General features: G+C 33.5%; 1 protein-coding gene across 4 annotated transcripts in view; it reads left to right on the top strand.

Moving 5' to 3' along the window:
• Positions 1–19,249, top strand: part of LOC141497715 (lipoxygenase homology domain-containing protein 1-like) — a 710,463-nt gene that overhangs the window by 605,788 nt on the left and 85,426 nt on the right. For all 4 annotated transcript variants that reach the window (XM_074200482.1, XM_074200484.1, XM_074200481.1 and 1 more), the window contains one exon: positions 16,912–17,153. In XM_074200482.1, coding sequence (XP_074056583.1) covers positions 16,912–17,153 — 242 coding nt within the window. The remainder of the gene's footprint in view (positions 1–16,911; positions 17,154–19,249) is intronic.

The following is a 19,249-nucleotide window of genomic DNA, read 5'->3' as shown; positions in this document are numbered from 1 at the left end:
TTTTGTTTCTCCATATGAATTTACTTACATTTTTATTATATTAACTTGGCCTATCCATGAGCAGTTGATATTCACACAGTTATTTAAATTTGATTTTATTTCTATGAGAAGTGTTTTATAATTTTCATAGAGTTTCTGAGTCTGCCTTGTCAGGTAGACTCCCAAGTATTTTATATTGTTTGAAGTTACTTTAAATGGGATTTCTCTTTCTAGATCTTGCTTCTGTATTTTTCTGGCAATATATGTCACCTGCAGAGTGAGAGTTTTGTTTCTTCCCTCCCAATTCTAATTCCTTCAATCTTTGTCTTCTCTTATTGCTGAAGCTAACATTTCTATTAGAATATTTAATAGTGGTAGTGATAATGGTCAACCTTGTTTCACCTCTGATCTTATTGGGAATGCCTCTAGTAATGCTAATCATTCTAAGGAACAATCCATTTATTCCTACACTCTCTAGTGTTTTTAATAGGAATGGGTGCTATATTTTGTCAAAGTCTTTTTCAGCATCTATTGAGATAATCATTTGATTTCTGTTAGGTTTGTTATTGATATAGTTAATTATACTAACAAGTTTTTCTAATATTGAAGCAAGCCTGCTTTCCTGGTCATAGAATATTATCCTATTGCTGTAATCCCTTGCTGTAATCACTTTGCTAAGATTTTATTTAATATTTTTGCATCTATATTCTATGATTTTCTTTTTCTGCTTTAACTCTTTTTTTGTTTAGGTATCAGCATATATTGGTGTCATAGAAAGAGTTCTTAAGGAGTTCAATGAATTTCCTTTTGAATTTCTTTTTTCTGAGATAGGGTTATTTAAGTATTTAATTTCCTTCTAATTTAACCTGGACAACTTATATTTTTGTAAATATTCATCCATTTCACTTAGATTATCAAATTTATTGGCATACAGTTGGACAAAATAATTCCAAATAATTACTTTAATTTCCTCCTCATTAATAGTGAGTTCATATTTTTCATTTATGATACTAACAATTTGGTTTTCTTTCTTTTTTAAAACAAATTAACAAGAGGTTTATCAATTTTATTGATATTTTTTTCATAAAATCAATTCTTGGTTTTATTTATTTATTAGTTCAATATTTTTCTTACTCTTGATTTTATTAATTTCTCCTTTAATTTTTAAATTTTCTAATTTGGTATTTAATTGTGAGTTTTTAATTTGTTCTTTCTCTAATTTTTTAGTTGCATGTTTAGTTCATTGTTTTCCTCTTTCTCTAATTTATTCATGTAATCATTTAAAGATATAATTTATCCTCTGACAACTGCCTCAGCTGTATCTCATAAAAATTTTGATATGTTGTCTCATTATTGTCATTATCTAGGATGAAATCATTAATTCTTTCTATAATTTTTTGTTTGATCCACTCATTCTTTAAAATGAGGTAATTTAGTTTCCAATTAGTTTTAGGTATATCTCTCCATGTCCCATTATTGCATGGGATTTTTATTGAAGTTTGATCTGAGAAGGATATATTCACTATTTCTGCCTTTCTGGATTTGATTATAAAGTTTTTATGCCCCAGTACATGGACAATTTTTGTGCAAGTATCATGAACTGCAGAAGAAAAAATATTCTTTTCTATTCTCATTCAATTTTCTCCAAAGATCTATCATGTTTAGATTTTCTAACATTCTATTTACCTCCTTAACTTCCTTTTGTTTATTTTGTGTTTAGATTTATCTAAATCTGAGAGTGGGAGGTTGAGGTCTCCCACCAGTAGAGTTTGCTGTCTATGACTTCCTGTAACTCATTCAGCTTCTCCTCTAAGAATCTGGATGCTATATCACTTTGTGTATCCATATTTAGTATTGAAATTGCTTCATTGTCTATGGTATCTTTTAGGAGGATAAAGTTTCCTTCCTTATCTCTTTTAATGAAATCTATTTTAGTAGATGCTTTTTCTGAGATAAGGAATGCTACCCTTGCCTTTTTCACTTCATATGAAGCAAAAATATATTTTGCTCCAGGCTTTTGCCTTTACTCTATATGTATCACTCTGCTTCAAATGAGTTTCTTGTAAACAGCACACTGTAGGATTCTGGTATTTAATCTACTCTGCTATTCACATACGTTTTCTAGGAGAGTTCATCCTATTCACAATCAAAGTTATACTAACTCTTTATTGCCCTCCATGCTATCATCCCTCTGTTTGTATTTCCCTTCCCCTGTTTTTTTCACTTTATCCATATTCCCCAGTATTTTTCTTCTGAATACTATCTCCTTTAGTGTATTTGTCCCCTTATATCCAATGCCCCCCTCCTCTTTCTTTCCCCTTTCTCTTTTCCCCTTCTTTCCCTTCCTTTGTTAATTCCTCTTTTCCTTCCCCCTTCCCCCTTCTCCTTTTAATAATTGAAAGTTAAGGTAAGTTTCTTAACTTAACTGAGTGTGTGTTTGTTAACTCTGAGCCAAATCTGATGAGAGTAAGATTCAGGCTGGTCTCACCTCATCCATTCTTCCCCTCCATTGCAACTTGTTGTTTGTACCTCTTTATGTAATGTGATTTTCCCTATTCAATCTCCTGCATCCTCCTGTCTCTTGACTGTTCCCCCTTTTTAAGGAAATTTTTTTTTAAATCATTCTATCAAAGTCACGGATAAATCATGAATCTCCATTACTTCTGAATAAGTATATTCTCTCTAATAGAGTTTCAATTCTTGAGAGTTATAATAATCTTTCTCCCAGGTGGGGATATAGTCAGTTTCATCATATTGGAAAGCAGTTTTTTTCTTTACCCCTTTTGTAACATTTTTTATTTGTCTTTTGAGTCCTGTTTGAAGTCCAAATTTTCTATTTAGCTCTGGTCTTTCCATCAGGAAATGTTGGAAGTCTCCTATTTTGTTAAATATCCATCTTTTCCCCTGGAAGAGAAGGCTTAGTTTTGCCAAATAGTGAATTCTTGTCTGCATTCCAAGCTCCTTTGCTTTTTGGTATATCACATTCCAGGCCCTTTGATCCCTTAATATTGATGGAACCAGGTTCTGTTTAATCCTTACTGTGGCTCCTTGGTATCAAAATTATTTCTTTCTGGATACTTGCAGGATTTTATCTTTTATCTGGTAGTTTTGAAATTTGACCACAATATTCCTTAGCGTTTTCATTTCAGGATCCTTTTCAGGAAGGGATCGTTGTATTTTTTCAATAACTATTTTGCCCTCTAGTTCCATGATATTGGGGAATTTTCCATCACTAAATCCTGCAATATCAGGACCAGACTTTATGTATACTCAATGTTTTCAGGAAGCCCAGTGATTCTCAAGTTGTCTTTCCTGGATCTATTTTCAAGATCAGTGGTTTTGCCGATGAGGTATTTTATATTTTCTTCTATTTTTTTGATTTTTTGATTTTGTTTAACAGATCCTTGTTGTCTCATGAGGTCATTAGTTTTCAAATATTCTATTCTTTTTTTAAGAGTATAATTTTCTTCATTTACCTTTTGCAACTCCTTTTCCAATTGGGGTCAATTCTATTTTTAAAATAGTTTTCCTTTTGACCAATTGAGGTTTTGAGAGAATTATTTTCTTTGTGCATTTGTCCAATTGTATTTTCCAAGGATTTGTTTTTTCATTCCAAGGTGTTAATTTTCTCTTGAGTTTATTTTCCCAATTTTTCCAATTGATTTTTAAATGCCTTACTGATTTCTTCTAGGAAGTCTTTTTGGGCTGAAGACCAATTCATATTCTCCTCAGAAGTTCTAGATCTCTCTGAGTTAGGATCTTTTACTTCAATGTAGTTTTCTATGGACTGCCCTTTCTGGGGCTTTTCTTCATTTTCGTAGGATCTTGTATTAGGAGATGGGCTGGTTCACAGATTTTTGTTGTTGAGATCCCTAAGGCTTTGCTCACGGGGCTTAGGAACTCCAAGTGGGCTGGCCAGTAGGGGGTGTTAGAGGCTTTCTTGGAGTGTCTATGACCTTGATTTGTGACCCACTCCCTAGGCCTGGGGTGGGGGGGCACAGCTAGCTACTGGTTATCCTTGAGCAATGTTGTCTGGACCCTCTGGCTAGATAGTTAACGTCCTTATTCTACTGAGAGAGAGATCTTCTGCCCATACCTGAGCCTTGGGAGCGGGGAGGGCTGTTACTGCATTTGTTCTAGGATGAAGACACCACTGAAAGTATGGAGCCAGCAGCCCTGGTCCTCCAGACCAGCCAAGCAGAGTGGATAGATATCCAGCTTCACCCTACAACAATCTGTACTGGAAGTCCTCCTCCGGCCCTGCTGGAGCTCCCTCTGTCCTCAGCATTCACCCCCTGCCCCTGGGCTGGCTCTCTGCTCTCTGCCACCAGCTCACCCATGCTCTCCTGAGGCAGAACTTGTTGGAAGATGTTCTTGTCCTAGTTTCTTTTTCTTGGTTTTGTGGATTGAAATTCAGTTAAGAGGCTTGATTCATATGAGTTCTGAGCAAAAGCCAGACCAAAGCACAATGCCTGGCTTCTCTCTGCCATTTTGGACAGAAATGTGTAGTCTTTCAAAGACTATTTTGTCTTCTTGATCTAATATATTAGGGCAATTTTCCATTATAATTTCCGGAAAGATAATTTCCAGACTCTTTTTTGTTCTAAGCTTTCAAGTAGCCCAAAAATTGATAAATTATCTCTTCTGGATCTATTTTCAGTGGTTTATTTTGTCCAAAAAATATTTTACATTTTCTTCAATTTTTTCAGCATTTGATTTTGTTTGATTGGAATCTTGGTGTCTCATAAAGTCATTAGTCTCTATTTGTCCAATTCTAACACTTGGGGGTTTAATTTTCTTCAGTTAGCTTTTGCGTTCCCTTTTCCAGTTGGTTAATTTTACTTTTAAATGCTTTGTTCTCCTTTTCCAGGTGGCAAATTTTACTTTTTGATGACTTATATTCTTTTTCCTGTTAAACATGTTTACTTTTAAAGGACTTGATTTCTTTGGTCAATTTTTCATAATTCTGCATGACTCTCATCCCGCCCCCCCATTTTTCTTCTTCCTCTCTTCTTTAAAAACTTTAAAGCTCTTCCATGAGGTTTTTGGATTTGAGTCCAATTTATAAACTCCTTTGAGACTTCTCATGTAGTTATTTATCACTGCATTCTTCTTGAAATGTCATTTTAATAATCTCTCTCTGAATAGTAGCTTTTTATAATTAGCACTCTTCAGTTTTTTGCTCATTTTGATAGTTGGGCTCTGTTCCTGGGGTATTGGGTTTGTTGCACTGGCCAGAATTTATTGCTTTCCAAGGTGTTGCCTATGTAGCCTAGCAGTTGTTTGCTTCTTCCTTATGCCCACCCAGGCTTTGCCTACACAGTGGTTTGTTCCCTATACAGTCCTTTTTGTTGCCCCAGTGCTCCCACAGCTCAGACTTTGACTGGAATTGTTGCCTTCCCTGTTGCTCTGCTGTCTAGCTGCCAGGACCTGGGCTGTGCTAGAAGTCTTCTGCTAGCTTTCCAGTTCGACCTTCATTGAAGATTCTCCATGATGTCCAGAGCTGAGAATTTGTTTTGTTCTTTTTTTGATGATATCTGTGTAGAGGATTCATTTAAAGTTGTGTGGAGAAAAGCTATGGGAATATCTTTGCTTCATACCATCATTTTGGCTATACCCTGGATGTCTGAGATGTCCACTATTTAAAGGGTTACCTGAAATTTTGCAGCAGAGCTTTTGCTAAAACCTTGAAGTAAAGAAAAATGACCTTTTCGATCTTTAGTACTCCAATCTTTATATTGCCATTCCCCAAGCAAGCTTTTCTTTCCTTTCCCTCTTATCCCCAGTAATGATGAGCAGTTCTTTTGTTTTTAATCACCTTCTTATTCTTACAAATTTAAGAAATCTATGTTGCATTATGATGGAATTAACAAGAATCCTGCTAGTTGTCTGCTCCCTCTTTTCTTCTGAGGATTTGTTACACTATAATGTAGAAATTGCTTGTTAAATTTTCATGCTATTTTTTTCATTTTTTCATTTGTTTTTACTACAAATCTCTTCTCATCTGAAATGACTGACCTGGTTTAATTATGTATTTAAATTGGTATTGACCCATTTAACTTCCCCATGTAAATAGTTGCTACAAAATCTCTGATGGTCTTTAAACTCTGCTTTTTTATGACTTTTCTTAAAAAATTAGATAAAACAAAAATTGCATCTGAAGAAATAAATGGAGAAACTATAGTTAAATGAAGTATGGCCTCATCTAAATAAAATTGCTAAAATAATAGTCATCTTTCTTAATACCACATAGAAATTTTACAAACATTGGCCACACATAGATATATGTATATATATTTATAGGCAAAAATATTGTGAACATGTAAAAAAGACTAAGCTAATCCAAAAAATGTCAGAAAAGGAATTCATATTTTAGTAAGCAATTTAAATACCACAGAACATCTAATGACTCTAATCCAATGTTCTTTCAACTAATCCAATTTGAATCTTTGCTGGCAAATCTGGTCTCCAGAATTTAAAAGTATATGCCTTCTTAAGTTAATTAAACTCTTTATTGAAAATTTAACAACTTATTTACCCTATGCTTAGTGTATACAGACACATGTCAAATAAGAGTTGAATAGCCTGCTATCTAATAGACAATAATTTCTTTTCAAAAACAAGAGCAATTCCTTTTTTAAGCATTCTTTTTCTAGATAAACATTGGGATTAATTTCTGAAATGTTCTAATCCATGGCCAGCCTTAGCCACTGAGAAGTCTTTGGCAAATATTTTTGAGAGGCTCCAGTACATATAAACCATTTGATTGAAAATCTTCCACAAAATTCACAAGATTACTTGACTAATACTGATTTATTGATGCAGATTTAGATTAACTATTTTATCCTTTTCATAAGAAGTACTGAAAATGAAAAAAGTGGAAAAAAGAACTGAAATGGCTATCTAAATCTCAATTACTCAATTATTGTAGTTCAGATGACAATTTGTATTATAATTCTGTGCATTATATGTGACCAAAGAAGGTTAAACAGAATTGCCTCACCCATCCTCCTGGTTATTCACAATACTCATTCTCAGATTATATATATATATCATGAGGGCTCATCCTACTCCTTTAGCTGAGGGATTGTTGAAGCAATATGCCACAAATAGCTATAACAGAAAATATTTTCAAAACCATTTGATAGGGGGTAGCTAGGTGGCTCAGTGTATAGAGCACTGGTCCTAAAGTCAGGAGTACCTGAGTTCAAATCTGTCCTGAGACACTTAATAATTACCTAGCTATGTGGCCTTGGGCAAGCCATTTAACCCCATTAACTTTGCAGAAAACATAAAAAAATTTATAGATGATAACTCAATGTTAAAATATATCAAACATTATGCTATCACTCTCCAATAATCTACATTGTGAGAAAACTGAAAATGTTGAAAAAACACAGGAAATAAAATTGGATTAGAATCATTAGATGTACAGGGGTATTTAAATTGGTTATGAAAAGTAATAGTTTTAATATGACTTCATTTTCTGACATTTTTTGTATCAACTCAGTCTTCTTTACATGTTCACAATATTTTCTTGCCTATATATGTGGCCATTTCAACATGGATCATATTAGAACTTTTAAGAAGCAAAAATAAGACAGCCAAAGCAATTACCTTTTCAGAACATAGAGAATGTGATTTTAATATCAATAGCTAAAGATTAATGTTCTCAAAATGCAATGTAATGTATTTACATCTTAAACCTGAAATGTACATAAGATATCAAGAGAAAAATCCTTAAATTCAGCAAAATTGTTTTGGTACTTACTTTATGTCAAAAAACTGGAATATTACCATCAATATTTTCTATACTACAAGTTTACAGTTCCTGGCATAGCATCAGCAGTCATGTTGCATTTTTCTTGTAAAGTAATATCTTTTAACAATGAATAAGGTTTTAGCCCACACTTCATTGTGAGTGAATTTATGTTATTATTGAATTTATCATCCACGGCAATGTATTCAGTCAATAGTATATGTTGTACTTTGAAGTGACTCATGACAGTTAACAATGAGCAAAAAATCTATGAGCACTTAAATGAATTGATGAAAATATGGGGGCAAGTAAAATACGTTCTATGAATGCAGAATATTGTCTATTATTCTTCTCCATGTGGGGATTTGGGGCTATCAGAATTCAAAGTATATTCCAGTCTACGGCAATTTTCTGATATAATTTAGTTGTATTTCAATAGTTACATGAACCCTGAAATAAATACCACACAAATAAGATAACATAAACTTGGTTAGATAGATCACTCATAATTGTCTCATTTTATTGTTTTTTTCTTTCTTCATAATCTGTGTACCTATAATGAGCAGGGTCCTCCAAACGGGCTACTCCATGAGGAATATAGCTCCGAGCAAGGGCCCTGTTTGCCTGGGTTTAATTATAAATATATCGTGTATTATTGTGTCCTGTATGTTAATTTCAAATCAAAAGCCTGTGAAAAATTTATAGTCCATTCTATTCACTTAGAGGGCAATGAGGTAGTGCAGTAGATAGATCATTGCCTCAAGTCAAGAGGATTTTGATCAAATTTAATCTCAGATACTTACTCTGTAATCCTGGGCAAGTAATTTAACTCTGTTTCCCTCAGTTCCTCATCTGTAAATTAAGCAGGAGAAAGAAATTCAGTGAGAACCACTTTTCAAACTGATTGAGCAAAAAAAAAATCATACTTTTTATTTCATTAACTAATTAGTAATTTAAATATGAAAGTCTTTTCTGTTATAAATGCTTCTGTTGTATTTAGTTCTACTGTCTATGTATTCAACCTGAGTCCAAGGAGGCAATGCAGTGTAATCAATTATCAAACATTTATTAAATAACTTCTATGTCCTTGACATTGCCCTAGGGCCTCTAAATAAAAAGACACAAATAAAATAGACCCTGCCTTCACTGAGCATATATTCCATGGGGAGAAAAAACTTATGATATGTAGGTAACATAAGTACTCTGTGTGTGTTTAAAGAACATTATCTTCATTGCCTTCTATAAACCATTTTTAAGAGTTGGAATAATGAACCAAATCTATAATAAAATTGATAAAGGAACTTCCAATCAGGAAATTCCCTCTACCAGTGCAAGTTAGTACCTGCTTTTCAACTTTTGGTTTTACAATATTGCCTTGGGGCACCAAGAGATTAGGTGACTTGCTCAGAATCATGCAACAAATATGTGCTAGTGATAGGACTTGAACTCAGGTCAACCCATCATCAATACTTCAACCATCACCTCCTTTATCAGGTTGAGAGAGTCTAGGAGCCTAGCAACCCCCCTTTTCCCCCCATATTGAACACCAAAGACAGCCACATTTATGGAAAAGGGATTCAACATCCTTATCACCACCAATCCCAACTGCCACTGACAAGTAGGTAAACTTATGAACTCTGAATAGCAGAACTTCTGCTACAACTAATCCACTTTCTCCTAGCCTGCACACAAAGCCACTATCCAAACTCTAAGTCTTTGATCCTACATATATATATATATATATATATATATATATATATATATATATATATATATATATATATGTACACACACACACACACACACATGTATGAATAACAGAGAGAGATCCAAGATTCTACAAAGGGGAGTAATGAATGATAAACCTGGAAAGATAGGTTGGAGTTGTGAAGGACTAGACATGCTTGTATTTGATCCTAGCAGTAAAAGGAAATCACTTGAACTTATTGAAAATTTCTTGTCAGTCCTATGCTTTAGAAAAAGTTCCTTTGACAGCCATGTGGAAAATGGTTTTGATTGGGAAGAGACTTTAAGGAACAAAGATCAATTTTGCTATTGTTGGTGTGTGAGTAGGGAGAAGGGAATGGAGGAGCTGTTGTGGAGGCAGATTCTATGAGGCATGACAAATGATTGATTGTGGGAGGGGGTGAAAAAGGAGGAATTGCTTGATTTTAAGGTTTTGAAAATTTTAAGACTTACACAGTAATAATGCCATCAGCAGAAATTGGCATCTGGTAGAAAATGTCTAATAGGTAGTTGATTGAGACTGGAGGCCAGAAAAGAGCACAATGATAGATTATAGAGATCTTGGAGACATCTATATAGAGATGATAATTCAGCTCTTCAGAGCTGAAAGATCATTGAGAGAGCTTATATTGAAAGAAAAGACAGCAAAGATTTTTAGGATGTTTACCAACAATTATAGAGTAGGATATGACAAAGGAGACTTAGACAAGAAGGAGGAAAAGAAGTGTTAACACAAGGAGAAAGTATTCAGGGAAGTGTGTTCAACAGTGTCAAATGTTGCAATGATTCCAACAAAGATGATAACTGAGAAAAGATCATCAGATTTGACAAGTAAGAGGTCACTACTGATGAGAAACATTAAACAATATAGAGACAGTATGTGTTGTGTGTGGTGGGGTTAATGAGACAATAAATCCATATTTAAATATTATATATATATATATATATATATACATAGTAAGAAAGACAATATACATATAAGTATATAAAGCATAAGTAATAAATGAATATATACATATTAATTAAAACCAAGTAATTTGGGAGGTTGTACTAGCAGTTGAAGAGATAATAATACAATATAGCTACTTTTTTTGTATCTATTAATACATTTCAACACACAAAAGCAAGGAAATCAGCAAAAGGAAGGTGAGGAGGTAAAGAAAATAAAATATGAAGAGATAATTTCACAAATAAATCCTCTTTGTACAAGTTCTACCTCTTTTAAATGGATTACAAATAGCAGAAAGTCTTTTCAAATTAACAATTTCATAAATTAATTTTATTCATAGAGTGCCTTGCATATATTAGGTGTTTAATAAATGCTTATTGATCATTTGATTGATTGATTCTCCAAAAAATAAATAGAATTTTAGATTCAAGAGAAGGAAAAAACTTAAACTCTTCACAGTAGTACCAAAGGTAACAATTGAAATGCATCATCAAATTACCTTCTCAAGCTCTCTGACTACTTTGCTTTGGAAATGCCAAAATAAATTAAATATATACTGCATTTTGAAACAACAATATATCCTCAAACTCTTAGTCTTCTTATACTTAGAAAAATAATGTAGTTTTAACTGTTTGTAAAAGTCAACCATAACAGTCTACGCCTACTTTATGACAGATCTCATAGATAAAGTTTGAATGGTCCCCTTGCATACTCAGTTTGCTACAAAGAAATGGTAGTGCTCTCAGAACAAGCTCTTCTAAGGGTATGTGTAGCCTACTTCAAATCTATACTCTCTATCTACCTTTCTTTGGTGTTTTGAAATGATCACTATTTCTGGATAAAGTTTGCATTCCTGAAGCAAATCCCTTTGAAGACAGGAAATGTATTAATTTTTGCCATTGTATCTCTAGAACTTAGCATAGTATTTGAAATATATGAAACATTTACCACATACTCGTTGAATTGAATTTTCATTTAATTAATATTTTTGAAATTACATAGAGTAGGGTTGTGTAAAATATATACACTTCATAGAATGTTTCTACAGAAGACTCTAATAAAATACTTTGATTATTAAAATATCTTACTGAAATTATCTTTTTGGTAAGTTTTCATAGAAATATTTTTGTGAATTCCATATCTTGCTTGTACCAAAGGTGTTAGAATGCTGGACTTGGAGTCTGAAAGTCTGTTGATGTTGTTGTTGGGTCATTTCAGCCATGTCCAGCCAGCCATCTGCAGTTTTTTTGGCAAAGATACTACAGTGGTTTGCCTATTTTCTTGTCTAGCTCATTTTACAGAGGAGGAACTGAGGCAAAAAAAAAATGCAAAAAACTGAGAAAGTCATGTGACCTCTGACTATATCAGTTTCTTCATCTATAAAAAGCAGATAATAAAAATAACAATAATGATAACACTAGTACCATCCTCTTGGCATTATTGTGAGACTTAAATGAGGTAATAGTTGTAAAGTGTTTTGCAAACCTTAAATCACTAAGTGAATTATAAGCTATATCCATATTTAGTATTTTGTGAATTAACATTAATAATAACATTAGAATATAAGATCATCCCTGAAAATATTTTGGGACAATCACAACAGCAGAAACAACATTATAGATGATATGAGCCTAAGCCTAAGCCTAAATTTTTACATGGTTTTGATTCCTTCCATTAGGGTGCTCTTTAAAAAACAAAACAAAAAGACTTTTTTTATTCCTTAAATTTTGGAAATTATGCATATTTGGTTTAGTTCTTTCTATTAAAATGTTATTTTTATCATAGAGCAATTATATATTTATGATTGTGAGCAAGAGTTTTTAAGTGTAATAATATTTCAGTTCCTGTGGAACCAGTCCTGGTAGAGTTTATTTGTGAAAGTCTTCAGAATTTTTTTGTTGTTATTTTAATCCTGCATCTATTAGGTCAACTAACAAATACTTATAGGAACAACATTTGGGTTTGTGAGTGGATTTTTTTATACAGTACATATGGTTAAATTGGTGCCCCTAGCTCCCAAGTTATTGGCAGAATATGGTGAAGTTCATAGGGCAGCAGTCTGAAGATGCTTAAACATTTTTGTAGTTCCCACACAGTGGAAAGTCTTATAAAACTGCCATTTATGAACAAAACTAACACCTGCCTTCTTGGCTGACAGTTTTTTGAGGCAAAATGTAGCCATATTTCAGGGCACAGAATTTAATCCTTGACATTTCTAGTTCTGTGTAAAATTATGATATTTTGTAACTAAGTTCTACTCTTCTGTATTTAAATAACTATCAGTCCCATTTTCAAACATCATCCACTTCTATTTGTGTGTCTAAAGTATATATTTCCACCTGGACCCCAATACATATCTGTACCTATTAGTCAGTAAAGATATGTAAATGGGGAGTGTTAATGAAATCTATAACCAAATCTTTCATCTTCATTGAATTGATTCATTCAGTTGAATATTTTATGTATTTTAATGACTTAATCTGTTGATTTTATTTTTTTCGTGTTTAGCTTTGGACTGTGAATAGATGTATATATAGTTATTGTCACTATCTTCAAAATATGCATTCTAAAACAGTAGAATACACATCACAAATACTATATGGGAATCAAACAGTGATGTGTGAGTTGAGAAAAGAGCTAATTTTGATGCTGATATATTTGTGGTGTCAATTATCACCTGTTTACTCTTCAGATGTTAGACTGATAGAATATGATTTTGACCAAATGAAATTAGATTGAGCTATTGTCCCCCCAATCCCTTCCTCCACCTCCAAACACATACAGTTGATTGTTGGCAGCACAAGTCACTCCCAACACCCATGGGGGGGGGTCCAGAAGCCATGGCCACTTTCTGCTCCCTAAAGGTAAGCTTCCAGTGGTAATCCATGTCACTGTAGTGTTTTCTGGGACGTGACCTTACAATAGTGTTACTTCTTACCCCAAAGATCAAGTCCCAAAAGGTCACCAAGGACCACTGGTAAATTTCTCAAGTCACCCACCACTGTTTGCTTCCCATACAGTATCTGTGATGTGTATCCTACTATTTTAGAATGCATATTTTGAGGTTAGTGACAATAACTGTATTTACATGGTACCTTGAGGCAAGAAACCATGTGATCTCAGGTCTGAGGTGGAGGGCCAACCACCTCTACTTGATTCCTAAAGACTATTTTCTTGAGGTAACCCAATGTATTTGAGGCATGAGTTTATAAGATCCTGCCCCAAATTAGTGCATCCTCCAAAGCAGGGTCATGCCAGTGTCTAACCTGAGATGAGAAACTGTGTAATCCTATAATACTACAGTATGTGAAGCAGGGGACCACGTTCTCCTCCCTCAATATGCCAGATACTCTAGCACCTGTTTTAAATATGGCCCCAGGTGATGCCAGTACACACGCACCTCTATGACACTGAAGCTCTTGCTCTGAGGCAGAAGGCTGAGGATACCTTTACTTCCTTACCCCAATCAAAGACAAGCGTCAGGATGAAACCCAGGCTACTCAAGTGTCTGCATTCCTCTGGTCTGTACCAGAAGTAGGAAGCGATGCAACTTCAGATCATGGCAGACCCTGAAGGCTTGGAAAGTTTGAGGTATTCTAGAACCTGTCCTATGGTGGTAGAAAATCACAGAGCACCTCTCATTGTTAAGTCCAGTTTCCCTTGAGCCCCTTGTCAACTAGAGTATCTGCAAAGGCAGGTGCTCAGGTGTGGTCTTCTTCATTCAGCTCTAGTATTTCCTCTCATTGCTACTCCTAGCTTCCTGACTGGACTTGTGGATTCCCAGACAACTTGGGACATAACTCCTTTTGTTCTTGTCCTTCTGGTCTGGACTCTGATGGTCTTACAAAACAAAGCAGTAACTTGAACACCTGCATCTGCCATAAGTCTTTTCCAGTTTCCTCAGTAGCCAGAACCTTCCTGTTGAAGCTAGGTTTCTGTCTACTTTGTAGATAGCTTGTGTGAAACAAATTCTTTTCTTGATTTTTCCCCTACTATAATGTAAGTTTATGGAGAAGTATAGGTGATTTTACACTTATAACAGTACTTGTCATAATATTTAATAATATTTTTATTGGTTAATTGATCTTGTGACATGCATGTCTTTCATTTTCTTTTGTTGTATTTTTCTTCTGTTATTTTTTGAGAATGAGGAACTCTAAGGACATAAACAAAAAGATAAAGTTTATGAAGAGTACACTTCAATGATTATTAAAGAGATTTCAGCAACTGTAAGTGTAGAATTAAAATACAGAATAAAATGCAATCATAAATTTTGCTGTAGACCAGCCTACCATTCTCAGTAAATAAATACTTACAGAGGGGCCCAGTAGGTAGATGGATGATTGTTGATACCTCTTCAGGGTGACATGATTCTTTTAAGCTGGAGTATGAAAAGACTTTTTTCCCCCTTTCAAATAGCTACTTACCATTATAAATAAGGAAAAAATAAAACACACATTTCTCATGGGCAAAAAAACAATATAAAGTCTGGGATGCTAAAAACCAAAATAAAGTTCTTTTTCTGACGAATTTCATTTATAGAGACAGTTAAATGGTTTAGTACTGAGGATGCTAGCCCCAGAGCCAGGAAGTCCTGGGTTCAAATAAGACCTCAGCTGCTTACTAGTTGTGTGACTTCAGATAAGTGATTTAGCTTCCATTTGTCTTAATTTCTTCAACTGTAAAAAAAAATGGGATAATAACTGCAATTTCCTCCTGGGGTTGTTGTGACTATCAAATGAAATATTTGTAAAGCAATTAACACAGAATTTGACACATAGGAGACAATAAATGTTACTTTCTTTCCTTTTTCTTTCAAGGATCTATTAAATCCATTGACTAATGAAGTATCAGTGTGCTTATAAGATCTGGTCATCTTTATCAGACAGTAATACCTGAAATAAATTAATTAATTAAATCTGAAAAATTGAAATGTTTGGGAGAATTTTGCTTCCCTTCCTCAAACCAACTTCTATTGAACTCAAGGACAGCTTGAGTCCTCCATAGTTCTTGAAATCTTGCCCCCCCTGGAGGGAATGAAAAACTTGACTTATATAAATGTGTACATATCCATATATCCATATCCAGATATCTATATGTGTACGCACACACACACACACACACACACACACACACACACACACAATATATATATATATATATATATATACATAATTAACAGATTTATACAATATATAAATAATAGAAGTTTCCTATTATCTCTATTATCAGATTTAAAATGCTGAACATGGGGCAGCTAGGTGGCGCATTGGATAGAGCACTGGCCCTGGAGTCAGGAGTACCTGAGTTCAAATATGGCCTCAGACACTTAATAATTACCTAGCTGTGTAGCCTTGGGCAAACCACTTAACCCCATTTGCCTTGCAAAAAAGCCTAAAAATAAAATAAAATAAAATAAAATGCTGAACAAAATACACACATATATACATAAAAAGAAATATATATATATATATATATATATATATATACATTCTACATGCATCTAGATCTAGATTTGCTGAGCAAAATTATTCTAGACTTATAGAAATCCCTAAATAGAAATGAAATATTAAAAAATATCCTCACCCCACATGAGTCATCACACCAAGAGTTGGAAAAAAAGTTTAAAAGGCTTGCAACATCCTTGGCTAAGATCACATTGACAATCTATGGATTTTAATTAAAGACATTTTTGAAAAATATACAATTTCTTAAAGGGACACATAATCTAATGTACTAAAAGTATGGTACCATGATAAATTAAAGAATATGTGAGAATTCAGTGTCAAATTTTATTTTAAAATGTGCAGCAAAAGGATGACAAACTATAGATTAAATGCTTTAAAAGAGTTAATCATTTTATTTTGTGCCAATTATTTTATGTATTATTATAGGTATAAATAATATTTCACAAATACTAAATTTGTTATGTGTTCTTAACTTTTATGAATTTTTTACCTTTATTTGTCATTCTATTTTCACTTTCTATGTCTCTCCTTCTTGAAAAAATGTGGATATATATGGGATCTGATTGGTGGACATATTATCTACTCAACTGAATAATACTTCCCAAAGAGGAAATATAGTTTAAAAAATATGAGATAGAAGTGTGTTCAATCACATAATAGATTATTCATGATGTTTAAAAGCTCCATAATATTATAATTAATTTTTCCTTTTTTGTCTTGAGAGGTAAGAAGATATCCTTCACTTAGAAAAAAACAATGGAAATAGTGGAATATAAATAAGTTCTTAAAATTAATCTGTGAAGAAAGTCTAAGTTTGTAATGAATGCAGAGTGAAAGATAACTATTTCCTCTCATGTATTTTCTAAAGTATAACTTCTCATGTAATAGTATGGGTTATACTTGTTTTTGTAAGTCTTTATTCAGTGTAGAACTCATGAAAATTCAGAATTATATTGGGTTCCACAATTATTTTAGTGATTTTTTGTGTGTCTTCATTTTTCTATAAATAGGAACTTGGGATATCACTGTAAAGACTAGTAATGTTTTATCCAGTGGTATAAACCCTAAAATGGCCTTCACTGTATGCTGTGAGCGAGGCTCTTGTGCACCCGTTATATTTCCAAAAGGCTCACTTCGAAGGGCTCAAATCTATAGAACCAAAATGGAAATGGACAGAAATTATGGATCCATAAAGAAAGTACGTTTGCAAGTTGAAGATGCTGAGGATGGGGACGTCTGGCATTGCCATGAGGTAAAACTTGTTAAGGCATATATATAGTATGAATACACATGTGTATACATATATTTATACATATATATTCAGATTTCTATTTTCATTAGAGTACAAATTCCTAGCAGGTCCAAACCACTCACTATATATATTAGGGATAGATAGTAAATGTGTGTGTGTATACACATGTATGCACATAATGTGTGCACATATACACACATATAGCTATATATATATATATATATATATATATATAATATATATATATATATATACTCACATATAAAATGTACATTACAAGATTTTCAGTGATGGAGCATGTCTTAAGATCGTTTTAAAATACGGTCCACTTACATTCTTTCCTTTTACATTCTTACATTATTTTACAAAACTTTTCTTATTTTAAAAAATAATGTGGGCAACTAAGAATCTTGTTACCATGATCTCAAGGGCAATGTGAAAATATTCCTTCTTTTACCTGACATTTGAATAGTAAAAGTCTTGCTAACTAGAAGCTATCCAATTATTATCTTTACTTTTAAAACTATAAATAAAATTTGTGTGGCTTTATTTTGTCTTTGTCATTGTGAATAGTTGCATAAACATTATTGTATTAGTCAAAATGTAAACCTTCTTGATTTTTGAGTCTCCTTCCCCTCTTTTTTCTGTATAAAAACTGAATTTCATTTGTAAATAATACTATTTTAAGTATATACCTATACTTTTTTTTAAAAAAATAGTTCATTTGAGAGTATGGTCTCTAGGGTTTGGAGAAGGATCATGTTCAAACCATTTTGAATTTCTTTGGTATCCATCATTGTGAGTTGGAACAAGGCATAGAATTTAGAGCTAGATGAGGCTTCAGAGATCACCTATTCCAAACCTAATCATTTTGTTTTTGAAGAAATTACACAAAAGAGAACTAAGCGTGATGACTTTGAAACCAGAAGTTCTTTGCATTACATGATGCTATCATATGGAAAGTGAATACAGAGAAAACTTGTTAAATATTTCTATTCCCACAAAAGGGCTCTGAATTCTTTGACTTGTTTCTCCATCTTACATTCTCTGAAAACTGGTGTCTCCTAATTAAATAGCTTCTCTGAACACTTTCCAGCTCTGGGGCAGTCTCTGACTCATAGTAGGTGCTTAATAAATTCTAGTTGACTAATTGATTAATTTGGCTACATTTTTACTCATGCCCCTCTCTCACTTAATAGAGTAGAGTAAATGGGAATACTCCTTCTTCCTAAATACTGTTTTCAGGCTTTTTTTCTATCACAATCACACACTAATTTCTCCTCTTTGAAAGTTCACTTGATCAAGTAAATAAGCATTTATTGGACAACTATGTGACAATCACTGCCCTTAGCACTAGGGAATACAAATAAAGGCAAAAAAGAGTCCTATTTATGAAGACATTGACAATCTTAGACAAGCATAGAAACAACTGGGTGCAAACAAGATCTATGCACTATAAATTGGAGAGAAACTCAGAGGGAAGGCACTAATATTAAGAAGAACTGTGAAGGGCAGCTAGGTAGTGCAATGGATAGAGCACTGACCCTGAATTCAAGAGGACCTGAGTTCAAATCTAACCTCAGACATACATTTAATATTTACTTAGCTGTGTGACCTTGGGCTAGTCATTTCACACCATTGCTTTGCAAAAAAAATATTGTAAAAGATTTTTTTTTGTAGTAGGTGGGTCTTCAGAGAAGACTTGAAGACTCAGAAAAGGCAGGAGGTGGAGATGAGGAGGGAGCTCTAGACCACTGAAAAGGCATAGTGTTGGAACATAGAACATCATTTGTGAAGAACATATCCAGTCACAGTGGAATCCAGAATACATTGGCATTAGTAATAACTAATCAGACTGGAATAGCAAGAAGAGTCTAGAGGAGATTTGAGGCAGTTATAGTTCTCACCATTCATTGTCACTATAGGTCCAAGCCTCTCTACTACTACTACTAATAATAATAATAACAGCTGCCATTTACACTCAGAATTTTCAGATTTACAAAGCTTTACATATATTATCTCATTTGAACCTCAAAAGAACCCAGAGATAAAGATGAGAAAGCTGAAGTCCATAGAGATTGAATGCCTTATCAAGG

Source organism: Macrotis lagotis, chromosome X, assembly GCF_037893015.1.
Source record: "Macrotis lagotis isolate mMagLag1 chromosome X, bilby.v1.9.chrom.fasta, whole genome shotgun sequence".
In the NCBI taxonomy this organism is placed as follows: Eukaryota; Metazoa; Chordata; class Mammalia; order Peramelemorphia; family Peramelidae; genus Macrotis; species Macrotis lagotis.
The sequence above is the reverse complement of the archived record's forward strand: the minus strand, read 5'-3'. Positions and strand labels throughout refer to the sequence as shown.